Genomic DNA, 26448 nt, shown 5'->3' with positions numbered 1-26448 from the left:
AAGGTCGAGAACAAGACATCCGGAGGAGCGGCCTCTCCCGCTCAAGTCACGAAAGAGAGCCTCTGGCCCATGGACGAACACCGGTAGCACGAGCAGCAGCAGCAGCAGCAGCGCCGCCCGTAGACCACTCACCATGGCTATGAACTTTGTGACGTTCAATCAGGACTACAGCCATTTGGCTGTAGGTACGTGACTACCATGATTCCTCGGTCACCGTGTACATGAACCTAACTCCCCTAGGCACATCGAGAGGTTTTCGCATCTTCACCACCGAACCATTTGCAAAGTCCTTCGAATCCCGAGATGCCGGCAACGTTGCTATCCTCGAAATGCTTTTCTCTACCTCTCTGGTGGCCCTCATCCTGTCTCCGAGAAGGCTCCAGATCAAAAACACGAAACGAGACCTGATAATATGCGAGCTCACCTTTCCCAACGCCGTCCTCGCCGTACGCTTGAATAGAAAGAGGCTGGTGATTGTGCTGGAAGATCAAATCTACCTTTATGATATCCAGACTATGAAACTGCTGTACACGATTGAGACCTCGCCAAACCCTGCAGCTATATGTGCCCTTTCTCCTTCCCAAGACAACTGCTACCTGGCATACCCTCTGCCTCAAAAAGCGGTGGCATCGTCCTTTGCTCCACCTTCACACGCTCCACCCAACAGCACACACGTTCCTCCAACCACCGGAGAGGTTCTGCTGTTCGATGCCGTCAAGCTAGAAGCCATCAACGTCGTGGAAGCTCACCGGTCTCCACTTTCTTGTGTCATCTTCAACAACGAAGGAACTCTGATGGCTACAGCGTCGGACAAGGGCACTATTATCCGAGTCTTTTCGGTTCCAGATGCACACAAACTCTACCAATTTAGAAGGGGATCCATGCCTTCCAGGATCTACAGCATGGCCTTTAACATAACCTCGACCTTGCTGTGCGTGTCCTCGGCCACGGAGACTGTCCACATTTTCAAACTGGGTCCACAACACACCCGGGCAACGGAAGAAGGAGAGGAACCTGCTTCACCCAGTAAAATGAGCAGTACCGCAAGCCGGAGATTGAGTCAAGGTAGTGACACTCTCGTGGACCAACCGGTCGACGAGGAGGATGGTGCGGAATCCCCAACTGCAATGGCCAATCGCAAACCCAACGGAACCTTCATGGGTCTCCTCCGAAGGACGTCGCAGCATGTCGGAATCAATCTGGCCTCTACAGTAGGAGGATACCTCCCGAAAGGAGTCGCTGAGATGTGGGAGCCGTCAAGAGACTTTGCGTGGATACGACTGCCGCGATCCAGCTCGGGTGCTCCACCGAGTCAGTTACGCAGCGTGGTGGCCATGAGTGCCAACTCGCCCCAGGTCATGGTTGTAACGAGCGAGGGGAATTTCTATGTGTTTACCATTGACCTAGCAAAGGGAGGTGAAGGGACTTTGACGAAGCAATACTCGTGAGTGGTTACCTTTTCCCGCTATCTGTGTTTCAGCGTGCTGACAGAGTCTAGGGTTCTTGATATAAATGACAAGATGGGGACATCGGGGATGGATTTTTGACTTGCACCCACGCAATAATGATGATAAAGAGCAGGCTTTACAGTCGGCCAACGATCAGATATTGACGTGCACCCAACTTGTGATATTTAGCGCTGGCGTTTCGGCGTTGTGATATACGAAGGAAGCACATTTAATTATTGCAAAAGCAATAATACCGAGCGGGAATGAAGGGAAGGGAGGGAGGGAGGGCAAGCGATAATGGGTTTTCCTTTTCAAAAGATGAACGAGGTGGAGATGCAATGGCCCACTCCGATTCGACTCGATGTGAAGCCGCTGTAGAAAAGCGGTGGATTTGGCTTGAGAATCCAGACGAGATATCAAACACAGCACTAGTGAATGTGATTGCGGATCGACGAGTTCAACTATGTAACTATGTGTGTTTGCTGCCAGCTAGCTAGCACTCTCATAACTCTCCTAATTCTCATTTGAGAGATTTTTCCTTTCCGCTCTGACTCTGGCTGGCTGACATGCTCGTCCAGCCTAGCTGGGTGCCTAGTGAACTTCGAATGCCTTTCTCTCGTTGTCCCTGAGACGACCAAGCCAGAGCGCACCTCGGAGCCTGATAGCCTCGATACAACTTACAGCAACAACAACAGTGGCAGCAGTAGCACTGCAAGCCCCAACAGCCGCCTCTCCTTTTTGAGGCCGTATTCGACAATTGTATGCCATTCGCTGGATACAAGTCCCAAGTCCCAGTCCCAAACGAAGAAAGGGCCAGCGAACTTCACCTCGACCCGAGTCCCGCATCAGCAGCATATTGTAGAAGTTCACTGACTTTCTCTTTGCCTCAGGGAAACCGATGTAGTTGAACAGCGGCATTCCGTCAACCCCCTATCCTGGTCTTAGGAAAAGAGTCGATTGGCCGGGATATGTCAGCGCTTCCAGCCGCACAACTCAACCCCTAGGCTGCGATATCCTCCGACGCTTCACGCATCAGCCAGCTCCATGTAATGTTCGGGTTTCCCGTTTACCGGCTCTACCGACTCCATCTTCGGCGTTGCTCGTGAGATTTCCCATCCCGGCTCCCCTTTCACCACGGGGGCCATATCGGCGATTTCTGGTTGGCATTGAATCGGCAATTCAGCCTCGAGCGTCGACTCCTCTCTGAGACCAAGGGCTTGCTCGAAAACAAGTTCGGCACTGTCGACAATGTCAAGAACCTTGTCTCGCATCGCTTGCCGCTCTTCAGGTCCGATCTCTTGACGTATCACCACATTAGTATACTCTCTCCGGATGTCTTCAGAAATGCCTTTGAGACTGCCGACTAAAGTATCTTTCAGCTCCTTCAGCATCTGCGTGATTAGTTTGCGGACGTCGTTGGCGACATCATCAAACATGACCATCTTCTTGTCCTCCACGTACCGCTCCATTGCGTCCCTCATCCGTTTGAAGCACCCTCTGCCTTCCTCACGGGCGCAAGCGTTGTAAACTTCTTGCATACGGTTAGACATCAGAGGTTCAAACTCCCGATTGAAGGTGCGTTGTTGCTGGGTTACCCAACTATTCGCATCCTTGATTATGACATTCATCTTTTCTTTATACACGGGTATCTGTTGCTTGAGCAGCTCGAAAATGAGCGCAGAGACACCGTTGCGGACAGCGCGGCCCTCAACATCTTCGTGGAAAACGGTAATCCTGTCAGCTACGATCAGCGGGAGTCGCCTGAAGATAATGGGCAGGCTGCGACTGAAAACAGATTCCCAAGGTCTGGCGAGTTGTCGGATCAGTGGTTCGATTAACTGCTCGTTGAAGTTGTGACAGCCCCGGTGATTCGTAAAACATCCATCGCGGCGAACCACGGCTCTATACGTCGACCAGTGGAGACCTCCTGCGGCTGGATTCTCCTGATTGACAGGCGATCCCCATTTGCGAGCAATTTCGGCTGCTTTATTTTGCGCTGCCGCTGTCGCGCTGGCGTAAGCCTCAAAGACTTTGCATTGAAGCTGGTCAGAAAATTCATCAACACTTGTGCCACATGTATCTTCCAGGGCCTAGCGACGGTCAGTAAGAATAATCTCCATGCGCACAAGGCGCTGATTACTGGTTACGCAGAAAACTTACCGAATCAAGGCTGTTGAGCCTCTCTTCAAGAATTTGGACTTCTTGGTCTAACCGCATCGCTGCAAGCGTATTTGCAACGTTGCCATGCGCAACCCATAGACGGAGAGAGTTGAGCAGTTGAAACAAGCTGGTAAGAAACTTGCGAGAAGATGCTTGACGCGCAGTAGCTGTGAGGTGCACGCAGTGAGCTTGCAGGGCCGGAACTTCCGTCTCCTCTATGTGCTGAAATCCTGGAACAGCTTTGTCCCTCTGAAATCTGCCCATCAACTTCTGATACGCACGAGAAGATACGCAGAAGACGGGTAAATTGCGAGCCACTTCGTCGTAATCGCGAGCATCCATGCTGGGGTCGAAATTCTCTGGATCATCTTCGTCGGCCAGCTCTTGATCTAGTTCACGGATACCAGCAGCATAATCACGAGCAATTGCACGTCGTGCATACTCGTTCCGACCTTTGATACACTGTGCGAGAATCTCTGCGGAAATGCTCTCCTGCTGTGTGTCGAATTCTCCAACTTGAGCCTTCAGTGTTCGAATCTCCCTATCAATCTTGCGCTTCTCGCTGCGCAATGCTTTTTTGGTTCTTGTGATCTCGGCGATTTTGGTTGATATATCGTGGTCTGTAAGTGGCTGCGTATGACCGTCACTGGGGTCTGATGATGTGTGTTCTGACCCGATATCTCCGGCACACTCCTCGCTGCTAGGGGAAAGGTCAACGTCAGGACCAGGCTCGGTGAATTTTGTCCCTTTCACCGTGTGGCTGATCATTTCTGAGAATTTTCGCTTCAGAAATTCTCTCGGGGGCCTGGTGACACTTGTGTCGTCTCGCAGCGTTCCCCAGACTTCAAGTTCATCATCCGCGGAATCTAGAGCAGCATCAATTTCATCCTTTCGGCGTTCAAGATCTGTAATCTGCTCTGTGGATACATCCTTCTGCTTTGATAAATCTCCTTCTTCTGCCAACATGGTAGCCTGCTCTTCCGCCAGATCAAGAGAATCCTGAGCCTCAGTGACCGAGATCTCGTCGGATCTACTGCAGACAAAAGTAACTGAATTGAGCCCTCCATCCATCTTCAATTGACGTTTGAAAGAGTTGCCTAGTAGGGTCTTTGCAGATTTATCGTTAACTGCTCTTGTGATGGGTGCAACAATCAAGAGTCCGGTACACTGTTTCATGTATTCCTGCGATGACATCAATGTCAACGAAGCCTCGTATGAAAAGTGCAAGAAAGCCGATGTACGCTGGTCGATGACTTACTTTAGCGACTGCTGCGCGAGCCTGGTTGCTATCATGAACTCCTGGGAGATCGACGAGCACTGCACCAGTGGCTAGAGCAGGAGCCATGACATAAAGTTTGACAACCCGAATCAGGGGCCAAAACTCCGCCTCTTGCTCATGCTCTGCCCGTTCTTTGAGTCCAGCAGTCTTCTTCTTCTTACTGTCTACAAAAGGTTGCAATTCCTTGTAGAACGTGTCAGCATTGCTCGATTCAATGCTGAGCTTATCGCCTAGATGGGCAACGTTCTTATGCTCCATCAATGTTTCGATAGGTGCCTCATCAATTTCCTCTTTAGTTAGCCATGGATATATTGCCTTCACTTGAGCATAGGCGACAGTAGAGTCGGAGTCTTCGTTCATGTTGATCTGGCCCGGCTGATCGCGGAGATCTTGGAAGAGAACTTTCAACGTTTTCCGCCAGTCGTCCCTTGAGATAAATTCGACCTCAGCTCTATATGGAGCACCTCCGTGGTTGTTGTAGCTGATTTCTGTCACAACAGCGGTACAAGCTTGCATGCAGCTGGTCGGAACTAAACGTTCTTCGTCGAGCACGGCATTGATGATAGAGCTTTTGCCTGCGCCAGTCGCGCCGACAATACCGATGACCGTTTTGGCAGGGATAGCTTGGGATTGGACATTCTTAGTTGCTTGAGACATTCGACTTACGTCTGGATCAGAGACTTCTCCCAGGGTTTGCTTGATCTTCTCCAGCAACTCTTGGCCCTTTTCAACGCACTTCTCAAGCTGCTCAGGTGTGCGGTCATCGAAGAGGTCAGACATAGTTAAACGAGCAGTTGCGCATGCCTGGGAACGAGGCTTGTCTTGAAGATCGCTGCGATGACACATACTGTCGGCCGGGCCGTTGTAGGCAGGGATCATTTTGTCCTGGAAACCGGAAGATGATTCCCACCGCGGATTCGCACGTTCTGTTCTGGGACTTAATGAGCGAGGACTGAGCTTGATAGCAGAGAAGAATCGTGCGCAGCTGTTAATGCTGCTTTCTCTCAAGGCAAGCGTAGATTGCGGTGTTTCCTCTGAGGGCTGTTTTCCTGGACTAGTGCTCTGTATCTGCTTCAAGCCTCCCAATTGTTCGCTTACGTGTTGAGGGGCGCAGCCACAGACTTTCTTCAGTGCATGGTGCACCAGGGCATCCGTGGCCTTTCTTTCACCAAGGGCTTCGTCACGCAGAATTCCGAGGACAACCAACTCACCAGGATGGTGGCTGATTACTGAGGTGGTGTTGAGGGATTTTTCAGTGCTTGTAAGTTTATGTTTGGGGGAAGTTGCCTCAACTCGTTTAGAATTGATATCGTTTCTGCTGGAGTTTCTGCTGAAAGATTCGAGTGCATACATGTCAGGTAAGACGAGACCAAGACGAGGCTAGGCGTGGCATGAAATTTCGGCTACCATTTCACAATGGGCTCACCTTCGCGATAGGATCTCGAGGTTCAGTAGGGAAAAGGAGGAAGAACTGAGGTTGAACTCTCTCGAGTCGGCATGAAGGTAGACGGAAATCTACCAAGGGTGCTTACAGTGAAAATCACCTTATGAGTCGATGGTCACGTTGAGTAGTTGGCGTCAGTGAGGAAAGAGGTGAGTGGAATTGGTGAGAGAGGCAGGAGCGCATCAACGCGTCACGCGTGTGGACGAACGCGTCTGTTAAATGGCACGTGAGGGGCCAAGTCACGGCGCCGCGCTACAAACGGCGGATCATAAGGACACAAGCTGTAATTGACTAATGGCCGCTTTTCTGCTTCGACGTAATAATGCCAAGAATGACAAGTATCCAAATAGCCTGCGGTGGTGGAATCACTCCACTCCTCACAGCCACCAGCCAGTGCTACGCCTGGGTGACGCCTGCAAAGTGGATGACATGAATAATTCAACCGAACAATTCAGCGACGTCCCATTGAGCAATTCCGAGTACAGCAGCCTAAAGCAGCATCCGGGGTCATGTTCCTGATTCAGCCCAATATGCCTTTCGCAAAGATCGGCCCGCCATCTCCTCAGGGCCTGCGAGCCGCCGCGCCGCCTTCGGTTGATCCTCGGACAAGTGAGATCATCTTTCTACTTAGACTTGTTTTCTTCTCTATGAAAAGGATGTTTTCTTTGCCGCATATTTCTTTGGGACGCTGAAGATACCAGAAGACTGTGATCGAAATTTTATGTCTTAGACACATTAAATGTCCCGGAATCCCCAGCTTCGTGTTTCAGGCACATCTAGCTGAGCGTTAAACCATTCGATCCTCTTCGGAAAGTCCCCCAAGACATACAAAACCCGACAGAATGCAGATCAATAATTCCTCGTCATGTGGAAGCTCCACGGTCGTCCTGGAGATGCCCTTGAGATCTCACCAGCCGGAGGAGTCAGGAAAGAGCCCGCCTGTCTACGAGGACATATCGGCCGGAGCCTTGCCCGCTCCCTCGACTGCTACGCCTCAACTACAGAAATGGAACTCTCCCAGAATCAACATGTGGCGCTGTCTCGGGACCTTCTATTCTTTTATCATCTTAGGTGCCAATGATGGTGCATACGGAGCTTTGATACCCTACCTCGAAACATTCTACGGGGTCAATTACACAGTTATCAGTCTCATCTTTCTGTCGCCAATAGTGGGCTATACGATGTCTGCACTTTTGAACAACTACATTCATACAATATATGGACAAAGAGGTGTTGCGTGGATCATGAGCACCTCCCATTTGTGCGCTTATAGTGAGTACGCTAATGTTAAATGCGTCCATGACTAACCTGGCGCCGTAGCTATCATATGTGTTCATCCGCCTTATCCTGTTTTGGTAATAGTGTTTATTCTTGCCGGGTTTGGCAACGGCTTGGGCGACAGCGGATGGTGGGCTAAAGTCACTGAATCGTCTGGGGTCAAGAATGCTGATTATGTTTACAGGAATGCCTGGATTGGTGACATGGCCAATCCAAACGAAGTGCTTGGCTTCTTACATGGCTTTTACGGTCTTGGTGCAGCCCTCGCTCCTCTAATTGCGACAACACTAGTTACCCAAGCGGGCTGGCGGTGGTACGAATTTTACTATCTCATGGTGGGTGCAGCATTTATTGAGGTCATAGTTCTCGTGGGGACTTTCTGGAAAGCAGATGGCCGGGCCTATAACGCCGAGCACCCTCAGACTGCCGACCTCGATACCTCAGAATCAAGCACTCCGACCACCTCGGATAATGCGGTCGCCGCTAGTCAAGTCGACAAGAAACAAAGCATTTTTTCAAGGCTCAATCCACGTGGCAAAAGAGCAAAGGGCAAGAGCAAGACTCTGGAGGCGGTCAAGCAAAGAGTAACCTTGATTGCCTCGGTGTTCCTGCTTATATATGTGGGTGTCGAAGTCAGTGTTGGCGGTTGGATCGTGACCTTTATGTGGCGTGTCAGGAAAGGCTCGCCGTTTGCCTCTGGGCTCACATCGATGGGCTTCTGGCTCGGGATCGCCGTCGGTCGATTGGTACTCGGTTTCGTTACCGCTCGGTTATTCAGATCGGAGAAGCACGCGGTCGCCGTGTACTTGTTGTGCAGCGTGGCTCTCCAGTTGATGTTCTGGCTCATTCCGAACTTCGTCGTCAGTGCGGTCATGGTTGGCTTGCTGGGCTTTTTCCTAGGACCTCTCTTCCCCGCAGCCATTGTGGCGCTTACCAAATTGCTCCCGAAGAAGCTGCACGTACCCGCTGTGGGGTTTGCCGCTGCTTTCGGAGCGAGTGGTGCATGTGTGTTGCCGTTCGCTGTTGGAGCGATTGCAAATGCCAAAGGAGTCAAGGTGCTGCAGCCCATCATTCTGGCTGCCTTGGTATTATGCCTGGCTGTGTGGTTGCTGATTCCCAAGCTCCCGAAACAGAGAATGGCCTGATCTGTTGAAGGTGCTTTCCAATCAAATCGATTTGATTGAGGCCGCTATTTATAGCAAAGTGCCTGAGGCTCTTCGCAGCGGCGTACTTGGTATAGGGTTAGCCGCAGATCTCCCAATGGCGGGGAGATCATGCAGGTCATTCGACGGAAGGAACGTGCGTTCAGGGCGCCGTGATTACGAGATGGGCGTTTGGTCTTGCGGTGTACATCTAGCATCCCCTATACACCCACCTCCTACCTCATTTGCCCATCAGGGAATTATTGAAGAACTTTTGAAGAGATGCGAAGGAGGAAAAGGGGAAAAATGGCGCAAATGGCGCAGCCTCAAAAAGTGAAACAAGTGGAGCCGAAAGGGGAAGCGACAACCGAGAAGCGCTAGTCCTAATATGGAAATACGGGGAGGCAAGGGATATTCAGCTTCGTGACCAAGTTTTTCTTTGCCATCGATTCTCGACGCCCCTTGTCCATTATTCGTGTTCATTTCAACGAGTTCCCGTCTTTGCATCTCTCTGCATCCTACAATTTGTCCCCATCATGATCATCTTTGCGCAATCTTTTAATCTCATTCCATAGACGAGTCCCATTATTTCTATTGGCTGTCTGCCCTGAAGACGTAAAGGGGTAAAAGGCTGCCCCTTTGTCGCGTCTGGAACGCGTGTTTCGCCACCGACGACATTGTTTCTTGTTATTTTGGGAATATCGACTTAGTTGACATCTGGCTTCAACATCTATCCTGGGTATTGGGTATTTTTCAAACAGTCTACAACACAACAAACCCCTCCCGATGCGATCTCCTGGAGGCATGTTTACCCCAAGGCATGCGCCCTTAAAGGAAGGGCGTTCTTTTCCAGGCCTACCATATGCTGGTCCAACACGACGGAGTCTACGATCACGGCAGGGTCTTGTTATCATTATAGTACTCCTATGCATTCCCCTAATATATCTTCTCACCTCTGGAGGCACAAGTTCGACGATTCAGCCGCAAATCGTATCGCCTCCCGACAGATCGAAGGAACTATCATCAGATCATGATCCCGTATTCCGAGCATCTCCAAACGGGGCCTCCAATCAGGGGCAGTCGTCAGGCAATGTGATTGTGCACGACCCTACAGATCCGAAATCAAATCCTGAGATGAGGTTTGAGGCTCCTCCGGTTGAGGCCCCAGTGCAAAACCCGAAGACCCGATTGCAGCCAGAATCTGCGGATGAAGGGCCTGTTCTCTCGAAACAGGATGATGTGGCTGCACAACCAAAATCATATTCTCCGAAAGGATCCGGCCATTCAGGTTCAACCAACCCATCTACTCACTGGAGCACATTCTCAGAACGCCCGAAATTCGAGAAGGCTCTCGCACGAGTCATCAGTCTTCTTCCGGGTGAGATGGAGGGCAGAGACTTGCTACGCGCTGTTGAAGGTACTGGGAAGGAGAAACTACGAGAAATGGGTCTGCGGGTTCGCGAATATAAAAAGTTCTTTGAGGCTTGGGAAGAGCTTCACCTCACGTTCGATGAGGAAGGTGGCAGCTATGTGCGAGACGACGTTATCCAATATCTGCGACACCATCAGCACCAGCCCTCGGCCGACGACATTGGCGAGTCCTCTCTAGCTCAGACCATCCACTCCTACGAGGCGTACCGATACTTTTTGGTCAAGTTCGGCCAACTCCTCTTCCCGTGGACAGCGCCTTACTTCCCTGATCATATGACTCTCCACTCCCATTTTAAAAAGGGGGGTAGGGGTATCGTCCTGACAGCAGGCGATGATCAGGCTCCTTTCCTGCTCACGATCATCCCCACCTTTCGAAAACTGGGGTGCACACTGCCGATCGAGATCATGTACTTGGGTGACTCGGATCTCTCTGAGGACTACCGTTCTGACCTGGAAAGCCTGGATGGCGTGCTTACTCGGGACATTGCCCAGATGGTCAACGACGAAGGCTGGAAATTGGCCGGCTGGGCCGCAAAGCCATTTGCAATCCTGTATTCTAGCTTCCGCGAAGTCATCTTTATTGATGCTGACAGTCTGTTTTTCGTCAACCCGGAAACCTTGTTCGAGGATCCTGCGTACCAGAAAGCTGGTGCCCTTTTCTTCAGGGATCGTCTAATTATGCCTGAATCGAAGAAGCGGTGGTTGCAGCAGATTTTGCCCAAACCGATCTCGAGACAGGTGAAGCAGAGCCGGTTTTGGACGGGCGATAGCGGTCACATGCAGGAATCGGGTGTGATTGTGGTAGATAAATGGCGCCACTTTATCGCTCTTCTCCTGGTTACGAGAATGAATGGACCTGATCGAGACGGCAATAAAGACGAAGGCAGAGTCGGCATTTACGACATGGTCTACGGTAGGCTTTGTCTAATATTCTGTTCTGGTAACCCTTACTAACGAACTCTGCAGGTGACAAAGAGACCTTCTGGCTTGGTTGGGAGCTTGTGGGAGATCAAGACTATGCCTTCCATCAAGGTGACGCTGGCACAATGGGCGTCGTTCAGGACCCGAAAGAGGAAGAAAGGAAACCGAGAATGGTGAAAAAGAAGAGGCCGGTCATGGACGAAAATGGTCAGCCCAAATTGGACGAGAATGGGCAAGAGATTACGGAAGAATACGAGGTTGCTGAAGAGCCCGAAGAGCACGAACCCGAGGAACGACCGGAGCCCTCGAACTACACTATCTGCTCTCCGCAGCTTCTTCATTTGGACTTGAATGGCAAACCACTTTGGTTCAACGGCTGGCTTCTGGACAACAAGTTCGCCGACAAGAAACAGAAGAAGTTTGGCAAATTCGAACACTACCTGATTGAACCCAGGGATATCCGAGAGCCGGGCGCTTGGCAACTCGAGGAAAGCAATATGTGCTGTCTGACCACGGACGCAGATCTAAAACGAGATTTTTCACCAGAAGAGAAGGATATATTGAACATGATGATCAATCAAGCCAAGGAGGTCGGTGTCACGGCAGGATGAGAATATCTAGAAAACTCACCACGTTGGAAAGGCCCCGAACTCATTTTCAAGGAGTTTGAGAAAGCATTTAATGTAGGGCGTCATGATTTTTCTTGGATGCGATCTTTGGGATACTATAACATCACAGATACCAACTTGATTTTAGCAAAGTGTCGTTACACAAAATCCTTTTTGCAGCCTGCAGCCTACAGCCTACAGCCCACAACCGGGGTACCGCGGGTTATCAGTTTGGCATCTATATTCAACCTGATGTGCAAGCCAAGAGAACAGAACGAGTTGAGAGTCAACCTATCATCAGTCAAATCGACCATCTTTACAAAGCTTCACAACGTTGAGTGCCTCTTTCTTATCTTGGTCATTTGTTCCACGGAGAAGTTGAGAATCATCCATCCACTCGGTCGAGAAGTGGGAATGGCATTACACGGATATCCCAAGTGGTTCTGGGAAGGGGGAGGATACGAGTCCGTCGGGGACCTACTGAGCTGGAAATACGGCGTCTCGGATTTCACAGGGAAGATTCTGGGTTCTGAGTTCTGGGTTCTGGCGTCCGTCTGGGAAAGAGTACATCGTAGAAGAAGCTGTACTGGTGTGCGTGGTGTTGATGGTGATGGCACTGGGGTTGCTGGAGGCATATCATGCTATGACTTGGGCGCCTGTACCAGTAAGCTAGGTTGTGGAAAGATATGGCTCTTAGAGATAGAAACATGTACATGTGTCGAGCTTCGTTGAAATTACCTGTAGGTACTTATGGTTGTACTTGTTCGTTGGCATCTCGCCCGAGTAATTACCTCGTACATAGATGGCTGTCTGGGCTGGTCAGTCATCCAATCAGACGCCCGGCCTCGCAACATGAAATGGATTTGCTACGATCTTTCTCAAACATCGTAATGAACGGACAACTTCCTCTCGTCGATCTCCTGCAAACTTTCCTGGATCCTCGCTCTGTACAGGCTTGCCGTAATGATTTTCGATTCCATGAACCTATGAGGCTACACGTATTGTGTACAGAAAATTAACTCGATTGGGATCTCAGCCTCCGGCTCGGGGCGTGAGATTGGGCCATTGATTGGCACCACGACCTCACCGTGGGAAAGACAATAACTAGCCCTTTCGAAAGGGTTTGCCGATGGCAGAAATGACAAGCCCTCAACCACAGCACCAGCACCAACATCATCAGTCGCAACAAGTGGGTAAACCCAAGCAGAGGAAAGACAGCAAGACCCCGAACAATCCACTGGTCCGGGGTATTTCAGCGTTCTACACAGAATGGCAACGTCGTCGTCGTCGCATTGATCCTGCGACTGCCACAGACGACAACGCGACTTTCGTTCCAGCTCCTCGCCATGGTGAAGGAGATGACCCGCCGCTCGCAGCATTAGCTATCGCGGACATGCCGAAGCGGTATACACTCTACCCGCCGCTCCTGCTCCTCCCGCCAAACTTCACGGCGCAGAATCCGCGGTGGACGGCATTCTACGACGCGCTTGACGAGCACGACAAGGCGGAGCTGTTTCGATGCATCACCGAGAAAGGGTTCAAGGGAATGGGGATCTCGTGGATCGCAATCAATGCGCCCATCGCGGCCGAGGTCGAGCATGAAGAGGACGTCGAAGACGCCACCAACTTCCGCGGTCCCGCCACGACGCAGGGCGCTACCACCAAGGAACAGAATGTCCTTCGCCATCCCTCAGGCCTGGTCCCGGTTTACGGTGACTGGGGTCCCCTGCTCGACGAGCGACAGCACCGAGGCAGGATCCTCCATCCTTCGGCCGAGGACTTTGAAGCCGCTTTCTGGACGAGCGCGACCCAGCACCACGGCATCGTGCAGTGCTGGGCACCGCTGTACACCATGTTCAGCCGCGGCAACATCTCCGAGAAGGCGCGAATTCTGGGCCTGCACTCCCGGTTTCCCGGCCTAACCACTGCTGAACTGCACGGGCAGCTCGGACACATCGATGTGGTCGATTTCTACGTCGGCATCGGATACTTTGCCTCTTGCTACCTGTCAAAGGGCGTGCGACGGGCCTATGGCTGGGACATGAATCCGTGGAGCATCGAGGGGTTGAGGAGGGGATGCGAGAGAAACGGATGGCGGTGCTTGGTACTCCAGGTTGGTGAGACGGGGAGTCTGCAAGAGCCGGGAGGCATCAAGGGAATTGTCGAGGAGATTGCCAGGGGTGATCGCGCAGGGGATACTGACACAATTGTCAGATGTGTAGCCTTCCTAGGAGACAACAAGTGGGCACGGAAGATCTTGCAGGAGATGCAATGTGAGTATGAAAGGATGGGCTACAACCGAGGGGAAACAGCGTCACGGCTCAACATCAGACATGCCAATCTAGGTCTCCTTCCTTCGGCGCGATCGAGTTGGGAGGACGCTGTCGAGATCGTCACAGGGCTAAGTGAAGGAGGAATAGGTGGATGGCTGCATGTCCATGAGAACGTCGATATGCGGGAAGTCGACATCATAGGGGAAAGAATTGTGAGAGAAATTGATGGACTGGTACAGCGAGAAGCCCGACGGCCTTGCGCAACTTCCGGTGTCCACGTTGAACAAGTCAAGACCTATGCGCCCGGGGTCATGCATTGTGTATTCGATGTCGAGATCAAACCCAATGGCTGAACCTCTTTTTTCCCATCCACCTCAGTTCTATTTTGTGTGTATTGTTACAGATATTTCCATGCCACGTAGCTGCCACGTAGCCAGCCAGGAACGCCTGCGCAAAAGTTCAGGGCTGTCTCCTAAATTTGAGCGGGATGTTCCTCTCCACAATGCTCTGTTGTTGTTCTCTCAGTATCCGATATTCCTCATCCTCCCTCATGTCGTGTTTTTTGAAATGCTCTATGTCTTCGGGGTGGATCAGATCCTCCTCTCTCGTGTTCTCGTCATGGTATTTCTCAAAGTGGTGGATCTCATACTCGTATTCGTCGTCGCCGTGATGGCCTGGGCCTAGTCCAGAGTCTGGGAGTTTCTTGCCGGATCGTATGCCCTCGAGCCACTGGTCACGGGTAATAAGGCCGGTGCTATGAGGGTCAAAGAGTTTGAAGACGTTGAGAACGGCTCTGTCTTTGGCGTCGGCGGGCGTGGCTATCAAAGACTCGTCGTCCAGGCCATATGTTCGGCGCACTTCGTCGGGTGTCCACGCGCCATCGTTGTTGAAGTCATGGAGTGCAAAGAATGAGGCCGGATCAAAGTTGGAGATATCTGTACGTGTCTGTCAAAAACCCATGTCCACTCGACCAGCGATTGATAACACGTACGGTGTTCTTCTTGCATATGGTACAATGCCCAGTCTTCCGCAGGATTGGCGAGCTCCTCTTGCGAATGAGAGCCATGAGCACTGGCCAGAGCGAGAACCGCAATGAACGCGGCCACGATAGCCCCCATTGCAGCTGTGAAGTTCGTCTGAATTCAGTGAGCGTGGTTGGAATTGAGGAGGGGCCCCTGGCTAAGGTGGAGTGGAGTGCGTCGGGAGGGTGTTGGTTTGGTCACCCCCGCAGAAAATTGCAAGAAAAGACAGGCGGAACAGACGGAAATGTGCGGCTCAAAGGCACTAGGATGATCCCTGGCACAGACGAGGCATCTCAGTGACTAAGGGGCCAGAGGACTTTATCTATGAGATGGGCGCGCTCCTCCTTCCTTCCTTCCATATAGTGCATGTTAGAGGGGGAGCGTGACTGCTACAACAACGATAGATTTGATGTATTGAGGTAGGATGGCATCGGGTAGACAAACCTATCCCGATTTTCCAGTCATGTAGTGAATTCGTTTGCTTGCCTGCGCGTTGCCCTTCATCCCCAACTCTCTGTCACTGTGTTTTCTTCCTGCACTTCCTGAAAAAATTCACTTTTCATCTTCTCATCTATCATGGGGAGATCGATTCGGGCCATATTTCCTCCTTGACTCTTGCATCCTCAAACCTCCTTTCATGCTCGACAGGATGGCGCAGACCGATGAACTCGCTGTCGTGGAGGTCCACAGCTCTACACATCATCTGGCTCAGTCTCAGCCAGCCGACCCCACAGACTCCGAGGACGAATTCCAACCTGAGTCGACCGATCTAGATGGCTATGCCGAGCAAGAGGACAACATGGTAACTCTCAACAACTATCTCCTCGCTCACGCCAACAACGACGACGAGACCCTGACCTCCAACCATGAGAAGAGCGAACGGTCTGACGCGATTATCGACCGAGCCCGTGAATATCAACAAGAACTGTTTGAAAGGGCAAAGGAAGAGAACGTAATCGCTGTCCTCGACACTGGGAGTGGCAAAACCCTCATTGCGGCGTTGCTGATCAGACATTACCTGCAACAAGAACTGATCGATCGAAGTCGCGGCAAATCAGCAAAGATCGTCTTCTTCCTTGTCAACAGCGTCCACCTTGCTCGACAACAGGCCCGGTTTCTCTCCATCAACCTGTCACAGAACGTCATCCCCCTGTTCGGCGAGGCCTCGGACAATCTGTGGGAAAGGGTTGAATGGGACAAAATCTTTGCTGAAAACAGTGTTGTCGTGTGCACAGCTTCGGTGCTAGAGTCGTGCCTCATGAGGTCCAACCTGAAAATGGGTCAGATCTCACTTCTGATCTTCGACGAAGCCCACCATTGCAAGAAGAACCACCCGTACTCGAAAATCATTCGAGATTACTATGTCAAGTGGAAAGGGGACAGACCTCGTATCTTCGGCATGACGGCATCTCCTGTCGACTCGAGGCGGGACATCGATAAAGTTGCTGAGGACTTACAGTCATTGTTGCAGAGCAAGATCGTGACCACGAATAACCTGTCCGTCTTTGACTTTGCACCTCGAGCCGAGGATGTCATATGGATGTACCCCCCACTAGGGGCTGAGTTTGAAACTCCTCTATACTCACAACTCATGCCCTTATGCGGCTTGGTTGAGGACTTGCAGTCGACCTTCCGTTTCGCACACACGGCTTCCCGGAAACTCGGCGCGTGGGCTGCAGATAGAGTCTGGCAACACGCTCTTCCGACCTCTGAGCACGAATCCACCGTCATGCTTCGCAAGTTTGAACGAACCCAGACTTATAGGGTGATGCCTGACACCGAGAGCCGTGTGGCAGCTTTGAAATCAATCGGCGAGGCCGTCTCGATCATACGAAACCATCGCTTCGAGGCTCCACAGGTCGATTCGGATTGTGATCTATCTCCCAAAGTGAGGAAGCTTTATGGCGAACTCAAGGATCGGTTCGCCCGTGAAGCTACGACTCGGTCAATCGTATTTGTTGAGGAACGGATGACGGCGATTCTGCTTTGCAGCCTGTTCGATTCACTTGCTCTCCCGAACCTACGACCCGGCGTCCTCATGGGTGTCACACCAGAGTCGAATATGAGGGGTTCGTGGAAAGACCAAGAGGCTGTCATGGAGAAGTTCCGCACAGGAATCATCAACGTCATCTTTGCCACCAGTGTTGCTGAAGAAGGTATTGACATACCTCAATGCAACTTGGTGATCAGGTTTGATTTGTATAAAACACCAATTCAGTACATGCAGAGCCGTGGCCGGGCACGGATGAAGGGCTCTATTTTTGTTCACATGGTCGAAAAGGGCAATCAGTCTCAGGAAGCAGAGGTCAATTTTGCCCTGGATCAAGATGATTATATAAGGAGGTTCTGTCAACAGCTTCCACCCGATCGCCTATTGGGTCAGGGCTCGAAACTGAAGCAGATGATGGCCAACGATGCAAGTTGTCGCAGCTTCGAAACCTCTGCTGGCGTCCTTGTCAACTACTCGAATTCGCTCCTACTCCTCAGTCGGTATGCCGAGTCCCTGAGAAAGGTGGGTGCGGTCTCTTCAGAGGTCTACGAGGAGATGATCGACGTCGAAGAAAACATGTTTCGGTATAAAGTTATATTACCTGCCACGGCTGATGAGCGAACCGCTGCCGTCAAGGGCGCAAAGGGTGAGGCGCGAACAAACAAAACCCTCGCGAAGCGGTCCGCTGCTTGGCATTGCCTTTTCAGGTTGCGCAAAGCCCAACTGGTGGATGAATATCTCAACAGCATCTTCTTCAAAGCGAAACCAGCCAATTTCAATGCCAAAACCGCCGTCCCCCACGACAAGCACGAATACGACAGGAAGGTAAAACCGGATTTCTGGATTGAGAGTGGTGCCACCTCGCCGACGCTGCCAACCGCACTTTTTGTCACCCATGTCTCCGTTGGGCCAAAATCACCCTCCTGGTGCACCGATGGCTTGCTGCTGCTAACACGCACTCCACTTCCAGACATTCCCACATTTCCTGTCTTTGTAGACGATGATATCGAGAAACAGGTCCAGTTCAATCGTCTCAGAGACCCAGTGGCAGTGACGCCGCCTCAGATCGAAGCACTAACGAAATTCACTCTTCGCGGTGTGTTTCACGACGTTTTCAACAAAGTCTATGCTGAGAAATCGACTTCAATGAGCTACTGGCTAGCACCTCCAGCGAAAGGAGAGTTGAAGGAGACTTTTGAGTCTGTTGTTGACATGGACGGGCTTTTAGCGGGGCAAGTCGAAGGCCGTCAGCGCTGGGGAAAGACCATCAGCGCGGCAGAGGCAGAGAAGCAGACCAAGAGATGGTGCAATGCATTTCTCGTTGACCCAAGAAGCGGACGATACCGCTATTTCACAGGGAACATCTTGCCAGGAAAATCTATTTGGGATCCCATTCCAGAAAGTGCAAAGTCGGTCCAGAAGAGATTAAAGAGCAGCATCATCGAATTCTCCGACAGCACATGGAAAGTAAAGAGAAAAGATGGCCAATCAACCGGCAGGACGTACGATCCAAATCAACCCGTGTTGGTCGCCAAGGTTGCCATAGCAGGTCGCAATTTCTTGGAGAAATGCCGGAAAGGTGTAACGCGGCAAGCCATATGCCATGTCGCTCCTCAACCGCTCGAATTGGGTCGAATCTCGTTCTCGGTGGCCCAAGCTTGTCTCCTGTGGCCCTCGATCCTGCATCGATTGGAGGGATATTTGATCGCCCAGGAGGCTCTTGCGAAGCTTGACCTTGGCCAGGTGCCTCTCGAACTTGCATTGGAAGCTTTCACTCAGGAGGATGGTTCCCTGAGTGACAGGAATGAAACCGGGTTACCAACTCTGAACGAGGCTGAAGTTGGAGCACAGCTCGACGGGAAGGAATTGGGAGCGGCTATGAACTATGAACGACTGGAATTCATCGGTGACGCCTTCCTCAAGATGATGACCACGATCACAGTCTTCAACCGCACCACATGTGACGAAGAAGGAATGCATTGTAAACGTATGGACTTGCTCTCCAACCAACGGCTTTATGACACTGCATCTTCTCCTCACTACGAACTTTTTCGCTACATCCGCTCTGCAGACGAGCGTTGGCGTGACACTTGGTACCCTGAATTCTTGGAGCTCGAGAAAGGTCGAATCATCAAACTGAATGACAGGCACCGCAAGCATGCGCTGGGAAAAAAGACCATAGCTGATGTCTGCGAAGCCACTATCGGCGCATGCATCATGACAAGTCGTCACTTGCCTGCTGAGGAAAAGTTCGACCTCGGGATCAAGGCCATCACTAGACTCGTGGAACATCCCGACCACGCCATCGCCTCGTGGAAAGAGATCCTACCAATGTACAAGCCGGCGCAGTGGGTAGCAGAGTTGAACGACCCAATTGCAAATGACATTGCGGACAGAGTCTTTGAAGCTACCGGCTATCGTTTCAAACAGCCACGTCTCGCTCGGTCGGCATTTACTCACTCCTCGGACCAGCTCTCACCAGTTCAAGACCTTCAACGCCTTGAATTTCTGGGTGACGCTTGCTTGGATTGGGTATGCGTGTGGTGGTTATTTTCCACAAACACGACTCGTGGTCCTCAATGGTTGACCGAGCACAAAATGGCCATGGTGTCGAACAAATTCCTCGCCGCATTGGCGGTTGTTCTGGGATTCCACAAACTGGTCTACGCTTCTAGCATCGGTGTTCACGATGTTATAGCCCGCTATGCATCCAAAGTCCAGAATGCCTGGGAAGAGGAGGATGTGAACCGCGATTTCTGGACCCGAGTGGCATTTGGAGGCCATGTACCAAAAGTCCTGGCTGACCTCGTCGAGAGTTATCTGGGCGCTGTGCTCGTCGACTCGGGATTCGACTATCGCGAGATTGAGAATTTCTTTGAGAAGCATGTAAAATGGTTCTTTGAGGATATCGAGGCCTACGATACCTTTGCAAATCGACATCCAACCACGTACGTCCGTTGTCTGGTTGACCAAAAATTCCAGTGTCGAAAGAGTTCGCTCGTTGTGCAGGAAAGTCCGGTGGAACCCACCACAGACGCCTTGTTGAGAGACAAGAAACAAGGCGACGACCCAGATGACACATTGAGAGGACCAAATGGCGAGGAAGCTGTGTCTGGGGTGGTGATGCACGCAGCTTGGATCGTGCATAGGAACGTGGTGGCCGTGGCCAAAGGACGAGGAGCGAAATACGTCAGAGTCCGAGCGAGCCAGAGGGCTCTGAAGGAGCTGGGCACATTGACAGGGGACGAATTCCGGAGGCGGTGGAATTGCGACTGTGCGAGGAAGCGGACCAACACTACAGAGTGTGATGGTTAGATTGAATAGGGGCATACACATGGCTGTGCAACGAGGGCAGAGGCAACGGATCACAGCGTGACAAGTTCCACCGAATTGCGGATTGGGAAAAGGGGAACGGGACCAAAAGGTCAAACAAGCAAGCAAATAAGCTGAAGACTCTCGCCGAGGCAAGGATAACTAGTTTGCTGGACGCACGGAACCTGCATCTGCAGAGTGAGGCTGTTCGCAATAAGTCTGTTTCCAACAACTGCTGAGGGAAAGAAGAGAAGATAAAGGGTTGAATGAAAATCAATGAAATAAACCCCCGCGTGTTCATGTCCTCCTCTCCTCTGCCCCTTATTTCCCTACCCTACAGATCGATTCCTGCTAGAAGAGTTCAGGTAGGTAGGTAGGTAGGTAGGTAGGTAAATTGATTTACCTATTTTTAGCTAGAAAGTTAAGATAATATCTTTCGCCCCAAAACAGCCCCTTTCTTCTCCTTCTATCTCAGAGATCCATCGACGTGAACTCGTGACGAACCCGTAGAGCCTGATTCACTTCTCTCCCTCCCTCGCTACTTTTTTGGTCTCCTTTTGGCCGTCTCGCGTCTGCGGCCGTGACCCGGCGGTGTTGCCCGGTTGTACCGTCAGGGCGGGTTTGCGATTTTCGTCGCCACCACCACCACCGCCGCCGGAGTCAGCAGTAGCAGCGGCGTGGGCACCGTCTTCCGGATCGTGCTCGGGGGGAAACAGTTCCTGCACCAGGCCCGGGAGGAATCTATCCAGGCGCCTCACCGTCTCGGGCCAGATTTGGATCTCGCCCTTCTCATCCAGAGAGCGTGGGCTGCGAGGAGTTTGGCTGGCCAGCGCAGCCTGTTCCTGGCGACCGAGATAGCCCGCCCCATCCATGACGAGAAGCGTGTTCTTCACACCTTCGCGAACCGCCTCCGCGAGCGCGTCACCTTGGTGCTCAACCACGGTGCCGGCATTCATGAGGCGGTCGAGAAGCTCAAGAATTTTGATCCAGACATCGGTCATTTTGTTCCCATTGCCCTGGCCCTTTGCCGTGCTCGCCTTCTGCTGTCCTTCGTCGACATCTCCTTCAGGTTCCTTTTCATCGTCGCTCTCCCCCTCTTCGCTCTGAGGAACAAGTGGGATATCGTTGAGCCTGTCGAGATATCTCAGGAAAACCTTGCACAATAAGCCACCCATATGTGCTCGGGTCTCATTCATCCCAGGCGGGTCCAACTGATATATCTCGGGCTTCAGCAACCTAAGCGTAAGTGGGAACAATACCTCGTCGAAAATTGCCGTCCATTCTGTGTGTTGGTCCTGCTCCGTACCTTTTTCGTCTGCTACAGTCTCGGAGAGCAACGTGCGTTGCAGGGCTGACAACGCACGATGTCTGACTTCACGACAGGGGTTGACACACTGCGCACATAGGGCTCGGAAGATCGGACTCCAATATGCAGCCCAAGCTTCATTCCTCTCCAGATGGCTTTGATCAATGAGACCCGGGACACGATCGGACAACTGATAGATCAGCCCCACGGCCTTGGTGGCCCGCTGAACAACCACAATGTCTTCGGGTTTCGCAGGCTTGGCTTGCCGGCCATGTTTCGCGGCAAAGTCACGGCGTTTTTCTTGAATGGATCCGATTGAGCCAGCGGATGCAATGTCGTTTGCGAGGGAGATGGCGGATTCGAAGTTATCTGCCGTCAAAGCTTGCTGATCTTGTGACTTTGTTGGGGAAGGGGTGGAAAGGCGTGCTAGGATGTCAAATACGCGCTCTGCCTCTGTTTTGTGTTGATGGAGGCGCTGCAACGTCGACCAAAAGTCCGGAGATTTTGTAATCTCGTTGCGCAAGGCCGACGAAGTACCAATGGCGTTGGCGAAGCCCTGGATTATGGTAGACGCTGTTCGGTCAAGCACAGTGTCATCGAAGCTTGATATGGCGTGGAGAACGACAGGAGCACGCATAAAGTCGTAGGTCTATGAGAACCTTTTGTTAGTAGGATGTTTTCACATGAACTTCTCTGTCAGACTTACGTAGCTATACCGCAATAACTCAAGAAGGTAAAGCACAACCCTCGACGCAGCCAGAGGATGCAGATTCGAGGCATCTCTGACCGCATTCTGTAGGGCGCCTGTGAGTTGCTCTCCGGCTGCAGCGATGGTTTTGTCGTCTCTCAGGGTAAGCAGCGTGGCAAGCTCGAGGAGAAACACCGAGCCAGGATCGTACTCGGGCCCGGCTTTGGGAATGCGGTGGCCATTGACCCTGACGGTGACAGGCATAGGCCGTTCAGGTTTGACGGTCACGACTGGTGACATTTCTTCCATCTGCGACAGCAGAGCCGACACGATGGATTTGATTTGCGAAGCAGGAAGTGATGCCATATGCTGCAGGACAGTGTCTGGCCGGCAGGCCTTCACACAGTCAACACATGAAAGGGTATTCTCGAGCTCTTCCTCCGAAGGCTCCGGTGGGTCGTCAGCGGCATAGCTTGAGAGGTACGACGTAAACGTCGAGAAGATGCCGCTATCGCTCAGTCGGCCATCTCGGTCGATGACTTGTGACGGTGGTTGCAGAGGAATCGGACCAAGGTCTTCAAACCCATCTTGCTCAAACTTGGGCAACGTGATGAGCGAGTTGACAAACAAGTTTCTTAGAATACGCACGACGTAAATCCAAGTGTCGCCCACCGCTTCTTCATGACCCTGTAGTATCCTGAAAAGCAATACGGTCGCTAACTGGGCTCGAAAGTCTCTTCCAAGCCTGACGGCCATTTCACTGACCATGATTCTCTTCTTTCCAACCTGAACTTCCGTATTCAACGAAGTGCTCGGAGGAATTTCTGCCGCTAATCCGCTGATGTGACTGACGCTGTAGACAATGCGGTCAAAGGCCTCAGTGACTCCGTATTTGGCCGCGATCTGGGCGCATTGATCGAAACCAACCACGACTCGAGAGAAAACGGCATCATCAGAGGCTGACATGAAGACATAGCACAGAGTTGCCACGATCGGTTTCCAAGTTGCCTTGAACATTTCTGCGTCGAAGGCATTGGTATCGCAGAGCTCCAGAGATCCGGCGTTGTGTGTCTTCAGTAAGAGCTCCTTCCAGGCATATTCAAAGGCATGTTTGTTCTCGTGCTCGTCGGGAAGAATGATCTCGTTCTCCTTGATGGCTTCGTAGATGTCCTGCAGCAGTTCCGGCGAAAAGTCCTTTCCTGCGTTGACACCACGCAGGTTTCTCGCAAAATCCTCATACGACATCCGCTTCTGTGTCTTCGCAACGTTGGGATTGTAAAGATCGGTGTTCAGCATGATAATCGCATAGGCCAGGACGAAGGCGGCATCCTTGTCTGCGATCTCCTCGGGTGAGACGGTTCTGCAGTACTTTTCGGTAAAATTGTTGACGATTCGTTCAATCAGTGCCGCTTCCCCAGGAAGGCGGAAAGATCCCAATACTTCCCGAAGAGCCTCATCAATGCGTTTGTCCTCAAAATCAAACAGTCCGATGAATGCTACCAGCAGCGGTTCATTGGATTTCTTGGTTATAAACTCTCCCAGCACTTTTTTAGAGACGTGAGAGGTGCCTTTCAGAAACTGAGCCACCTGGACGGGATCATCTGGATTCTCTATGATGCCGTTCCTCACCAGATATGCCACTCCTGCTTTGGGATCGTCGTTGAACTTGGATGCACCACTTTTGATGATCTTTTTCCTCGCTCGTTGCAGACGCAGCTTGTCTATCCGCTCCCGTGCCCATGCTGGCGTGTCGTGGACAAGCCTCTCGGCCATGAATTGGATGAAGCTCAGCAACGAATCCAGACATAGTGGAGGCACATTGGTTGTGCTCCAAGTGGCAGAATCCGGGAAGGCATTCCGCGACAAAAGTCCCACCATATCTTCGCAGAGGTCCTGCCGGTCGACTTCGCAGTCATAGTTGAGAAAAAGTTCCACCATGAATCCAGGGATGCGGACCAAGGTGCCAATGCTTTCGACCATCGCTTCTCTGGCCTCCGGCCTTCGAGTACCGCCTTCTAGTCCCAGCTTCTGCCTGTCCTTGATTGGCACCGGGGTTGACCGACCGCTGCTCGGCTGCGACGGTGCTGGTTTCACCAGTTTGGGAGATTGAGGTACCCCCTCATACAACGACGGATCAATTCCCGGTTCCTGGGGGATATCTACACGGGGATGCAGACAAGCCACCAAGTATGAAAGGAACAGCTCTTGCTGCAGCTTAAGCAGCCGTCGACATGTGGCCAGTAATGTCCCGGCGACACGTAAAGAGCTGTTCAGAAGGACCATATTATCCGATCGAACGAGTTGGAATAAATGACGGCAAAGATCATCCTGGACCAGTGCGGCCAAAACAGGCTGTTTCGCTATTGAAGGCCCCGAAACCTCAAGGGCGACGTCAATGATTCTGAGAGCCATGATTCGCATTGCATCTGTGTGTGTTTTGTCGTGAGGATCAAGGAGATCAATGAGGACGCGAAAGAGCTCTTTGATTGATGGTAGGGCGTATGGCTCCACGTTGTCAAACTCATCTTCCTTTGCTGGCGCGGCCGTATTCTGCGGTTCCGTGGAAACCTTGGATCCAGTGCCGCCTTCCACACTGGTTCGTCCGTTAACGTCAACGCTTGGTCGTTCTGGCTCGCCATTTCCCATGACGCTTCCTGTCATGGGGGGTTCAATCTTTAGTTCTTCGGTAGCACTAAGCAGAGTTGTTCTTGTATTCGACCGACTCCTTGACTTTGGTATCTCTTCCACCTTTAACGACTTCAATCTGCTAAACACCACTTGACACATGGTGACCATGGCCATCTCGGCAGACCTCCTGAGGACCTCCGAAAGCCTTGACTGACAGCACATGCTTAAGCCGGTACTCATCATCTCGCAGATACTCTCGTCACCGAGCAGCTGGCCTTCCGGTCTGGATATGATCAACTCCATGAGCCTCAGGATACGCAGCAGGACGACCTCATCTGCCGCAGTGTCACTCGCTTCGAATCGGCAGTGGGTGATTGCCGCACTGAGAAGGTGCATCCCCTGCGAGATTCGTGGTGATCTGACCGTGATAATGTTGTATGCGAAGAACTTTGTGATCGAAATCACCGCCAGACTAGTAATCGCGGCGCTCGTCGAAGAACTGCGTATGACCTGTAGAAAAGGGTGCAGTAATTCGGGAGCATCCACGGCTGTCACATCTCGACAGCCAGCCAGATCTCTTCTCAGACGTGCAAACGCGGTCAGCAAGGGGTTATCCTGCAGACTCTTGCCCTTCCGGCCGCGCAGACCCCATCGACTGGCCAAGCTGGAGTTTTCATCGTCCGACGTGTTGGGCACGTTCAGCCTGGCCATGCCAGGATCTAGTATCACAGGCCCTTTGCTGCTCCGGCGACTTTGCGAGGACGAGCGTAGAAAGTCCTTCTCTTGCAATCTTGTGGCCCCTCCCCCCAGAATGGCTGACACCGAAGACTGCGCCCAGCGGGCATGCTTCCGCATGGCAGACGTGATCGTTATGCATTCCTGCGTAATGAGTGCAATTGGGTCGATTGAAATCGCCGGTGTTCGATCAGAGGCCATATCAAGCGCAATTGGTGTCATGGTCTGTGATTGTGAAGGAAGAGGCTGAGGTATCGCGACACTGGGTCGGTGTACATCATGCTGCGCCGAGTATCATCGACTGCAGCCATGGCGGGCTCGTTGTTGGACGAGTTCCAGATGTCGGAGTTATGGGCGTGAGGAGTTCATCCTGGTTCTGTCTCACGTCTGCGTTCTCGGCGTTCCTCTCGAGTTTTTGCTGCCGGATTGATGCAAGAATCTCAGCTCAAGGCTTCTGCACTGGTCTCCAGCAGAAACGTATATACCTGACCAGATGTGGCCACCTGGTGTATTCGATCTTCATCTCCCCGCAGCGTTAACATTGAGTGAAGTGTCCGCAGTTCAGCCTGGGAAGGTTTTCCGGGGATAGATAGCCACGTGATATTCAGCCTCGTGGAAGTTGTGCCTTTTTCGACTATACTAATCTCAACCTTCTATTCATCAAACGCCTAGCACGAGGGAGGGGAAAAATATGTAATAAGTAAGTGTCTTCATGGAATCTATCTACAACAAGAAACCGCAGCGCGGCGGAACGACACAGGGTATACCCGAAACCATAACCTC

At 51.8% G+C, this 26448-nt stretch overlaps 8 protein-coding genes across 8 annotated transcripts; 5 read left to right on the top strand and 3 right to left on the bottom strand.

Annotated features, from left to right (window-relative positions):
- Positions 1-133: 133 nt before the first annotated feature.
- Positions 134-1448, top strand: AYO21_08374 (hypothetical protein; the record flags this gene model as incomplete). Its single annotated transcript, XM_022658319.1, has 2 exons — positions 134-185; positions 241-1448. 2 exons carry the CDS (start codon positions 134-136, stop codon positions 1446-1448), a joined length of 1260 nt encoding a protein of 419 aa, XP_022509360.1.
- A 1025-nt stretch (positions 1449-2473) lies between these two features.
- On the bottom strand, positions 2474-5667 carry AYO21_08373 (hypothetical protein; the record flags this gene model as incomplete). The annotated part of the gene is made up of 3 exons (XM_022658318.1): positions 2474-3538; positions 3609-4790; positions 4867-5667. The coding sequence occupies 3 exons, from the start codon at positions 5665-5667 to the stop codon at positions 2474-2476; spliced, it is 3048 nt and encodes a 1015-aa protein (XP_022509359.1).
- Positions 5668-7173: 1506 nt separating this feature from the next.
- AYO21_08372 (hypothetical protein) lies at positions 7174-8754 on the top strand (the record flags this gene model as incomplete). Its single annotated transcript, XM_022658317.1, has 2 exons — positions 7174-7603; positions 7652-8754. The coding sequence occupies 2 exons, from the start codon at positions 7174-7176 to the stop codon at positions 8752-8754; spliced, it is 1533 nt and encodes a 510-aa protein (XP_022509358.1).
- Positions 8755-9885: 1131 nt separating this feature from the next.
- AYO21_08371 (hypothetical protein) lies at positions 9886-11714 on the top strand (the record flags this gene model as incomplete). The annotated part of the gene is made up of 2 exons (XM_022658316.1): positions 9886-11095; positions 11149-11714. 2 exons carry the CDS (start codon positions 9886-9888, stop codon positions 11712-11714), a joined length of 1776 nt encoding a protein of 591 aa, XP_022509357.1.
- A 1135-nt stretch (positions 11715-12849) lies between these two features.
- Positions 12850-14337, top strand: AYO21_08370 (hypothetical protein; the record flags this gene model as incomplete). The annotated part of the gene is made up of 1 exon (XM_022658315.1): positions 12850-14337. The coding sequence occupies one exon, from the start codon at positions 12850-12852 to the stop codon at positions 14335-14337; it is 1488 nt and encodes a 495-aa protein (XP_022509356.1).
- Positions 14338-14443: 106 nt separating this feature from the next.
- On the bottom strand, positions 14444-15102 carry AYO21_08369 (hypothetical protein; the record flags this gene model as incomplete). The annotated part of the gene is made up of 2 exons (XM_022658314.1): positions 14444-14919; positions 14976-15102. The coding sequence occupies 2 exons, from the start codon at positions 15100-15102 to the stop codon at positions 14444-14446; spliced, it is 603 nt and encodes a 200-aa protein (XP_022509355.1).
- Positions 15103-15655: 553 nt separating this feature from the next.
- Positions 15656-20311, top strand: AYO21_08368 (hypothetical protein; the record flags this gene model as incomplete). The annotated part of the gene is made up of 1 exon (XM_022658313.1): positions 15656-20311. The coding sequence occupies one exon, from the start codon at positions 15656-15658 to the stop codon at positions 20309-20311; it is 4656 nt and encodes a 1551-aa protein (XP_022509354.1).
- Positions 20312-20826: 515 nt separating this feature from the next.
- Positions 20827-25887, bottom strand: AYO21_08367 (hypothetical protein; the record flags this gene model as incomplete). The annotated part of the gene is made up of 2 exons (XM_022658312.1): positions 20827-22263; positions 22321-25887. The coding sequence occupies 2 exons, from the start codon at positions 25885-25887 to the stop codon at positions 20827-20829; spliced, it is 5004 nt and encodes a 1667-aa protein (XP_022509353.1).
- Positions 25888-26448: the final 561 nt, after the last annotated feature.

This window comes from Fonsecaea monophora (assembly GCF_001642475.1).
Source record: "Fonsecaea monophora strain CBS 269.37 chromosome Unknown Scaff72, whole genome shotgun sequence".
NCBI lineage: Eukaryota > Fungi > Ascomycota > Eurotiomycetes > Chaetothyriales > Herpotrichiellaceae > Fonsecaea > Fonsecaea monophora.
This window is presented reverse-complemented; position numbering and strand designations above follow the sequence as displayed.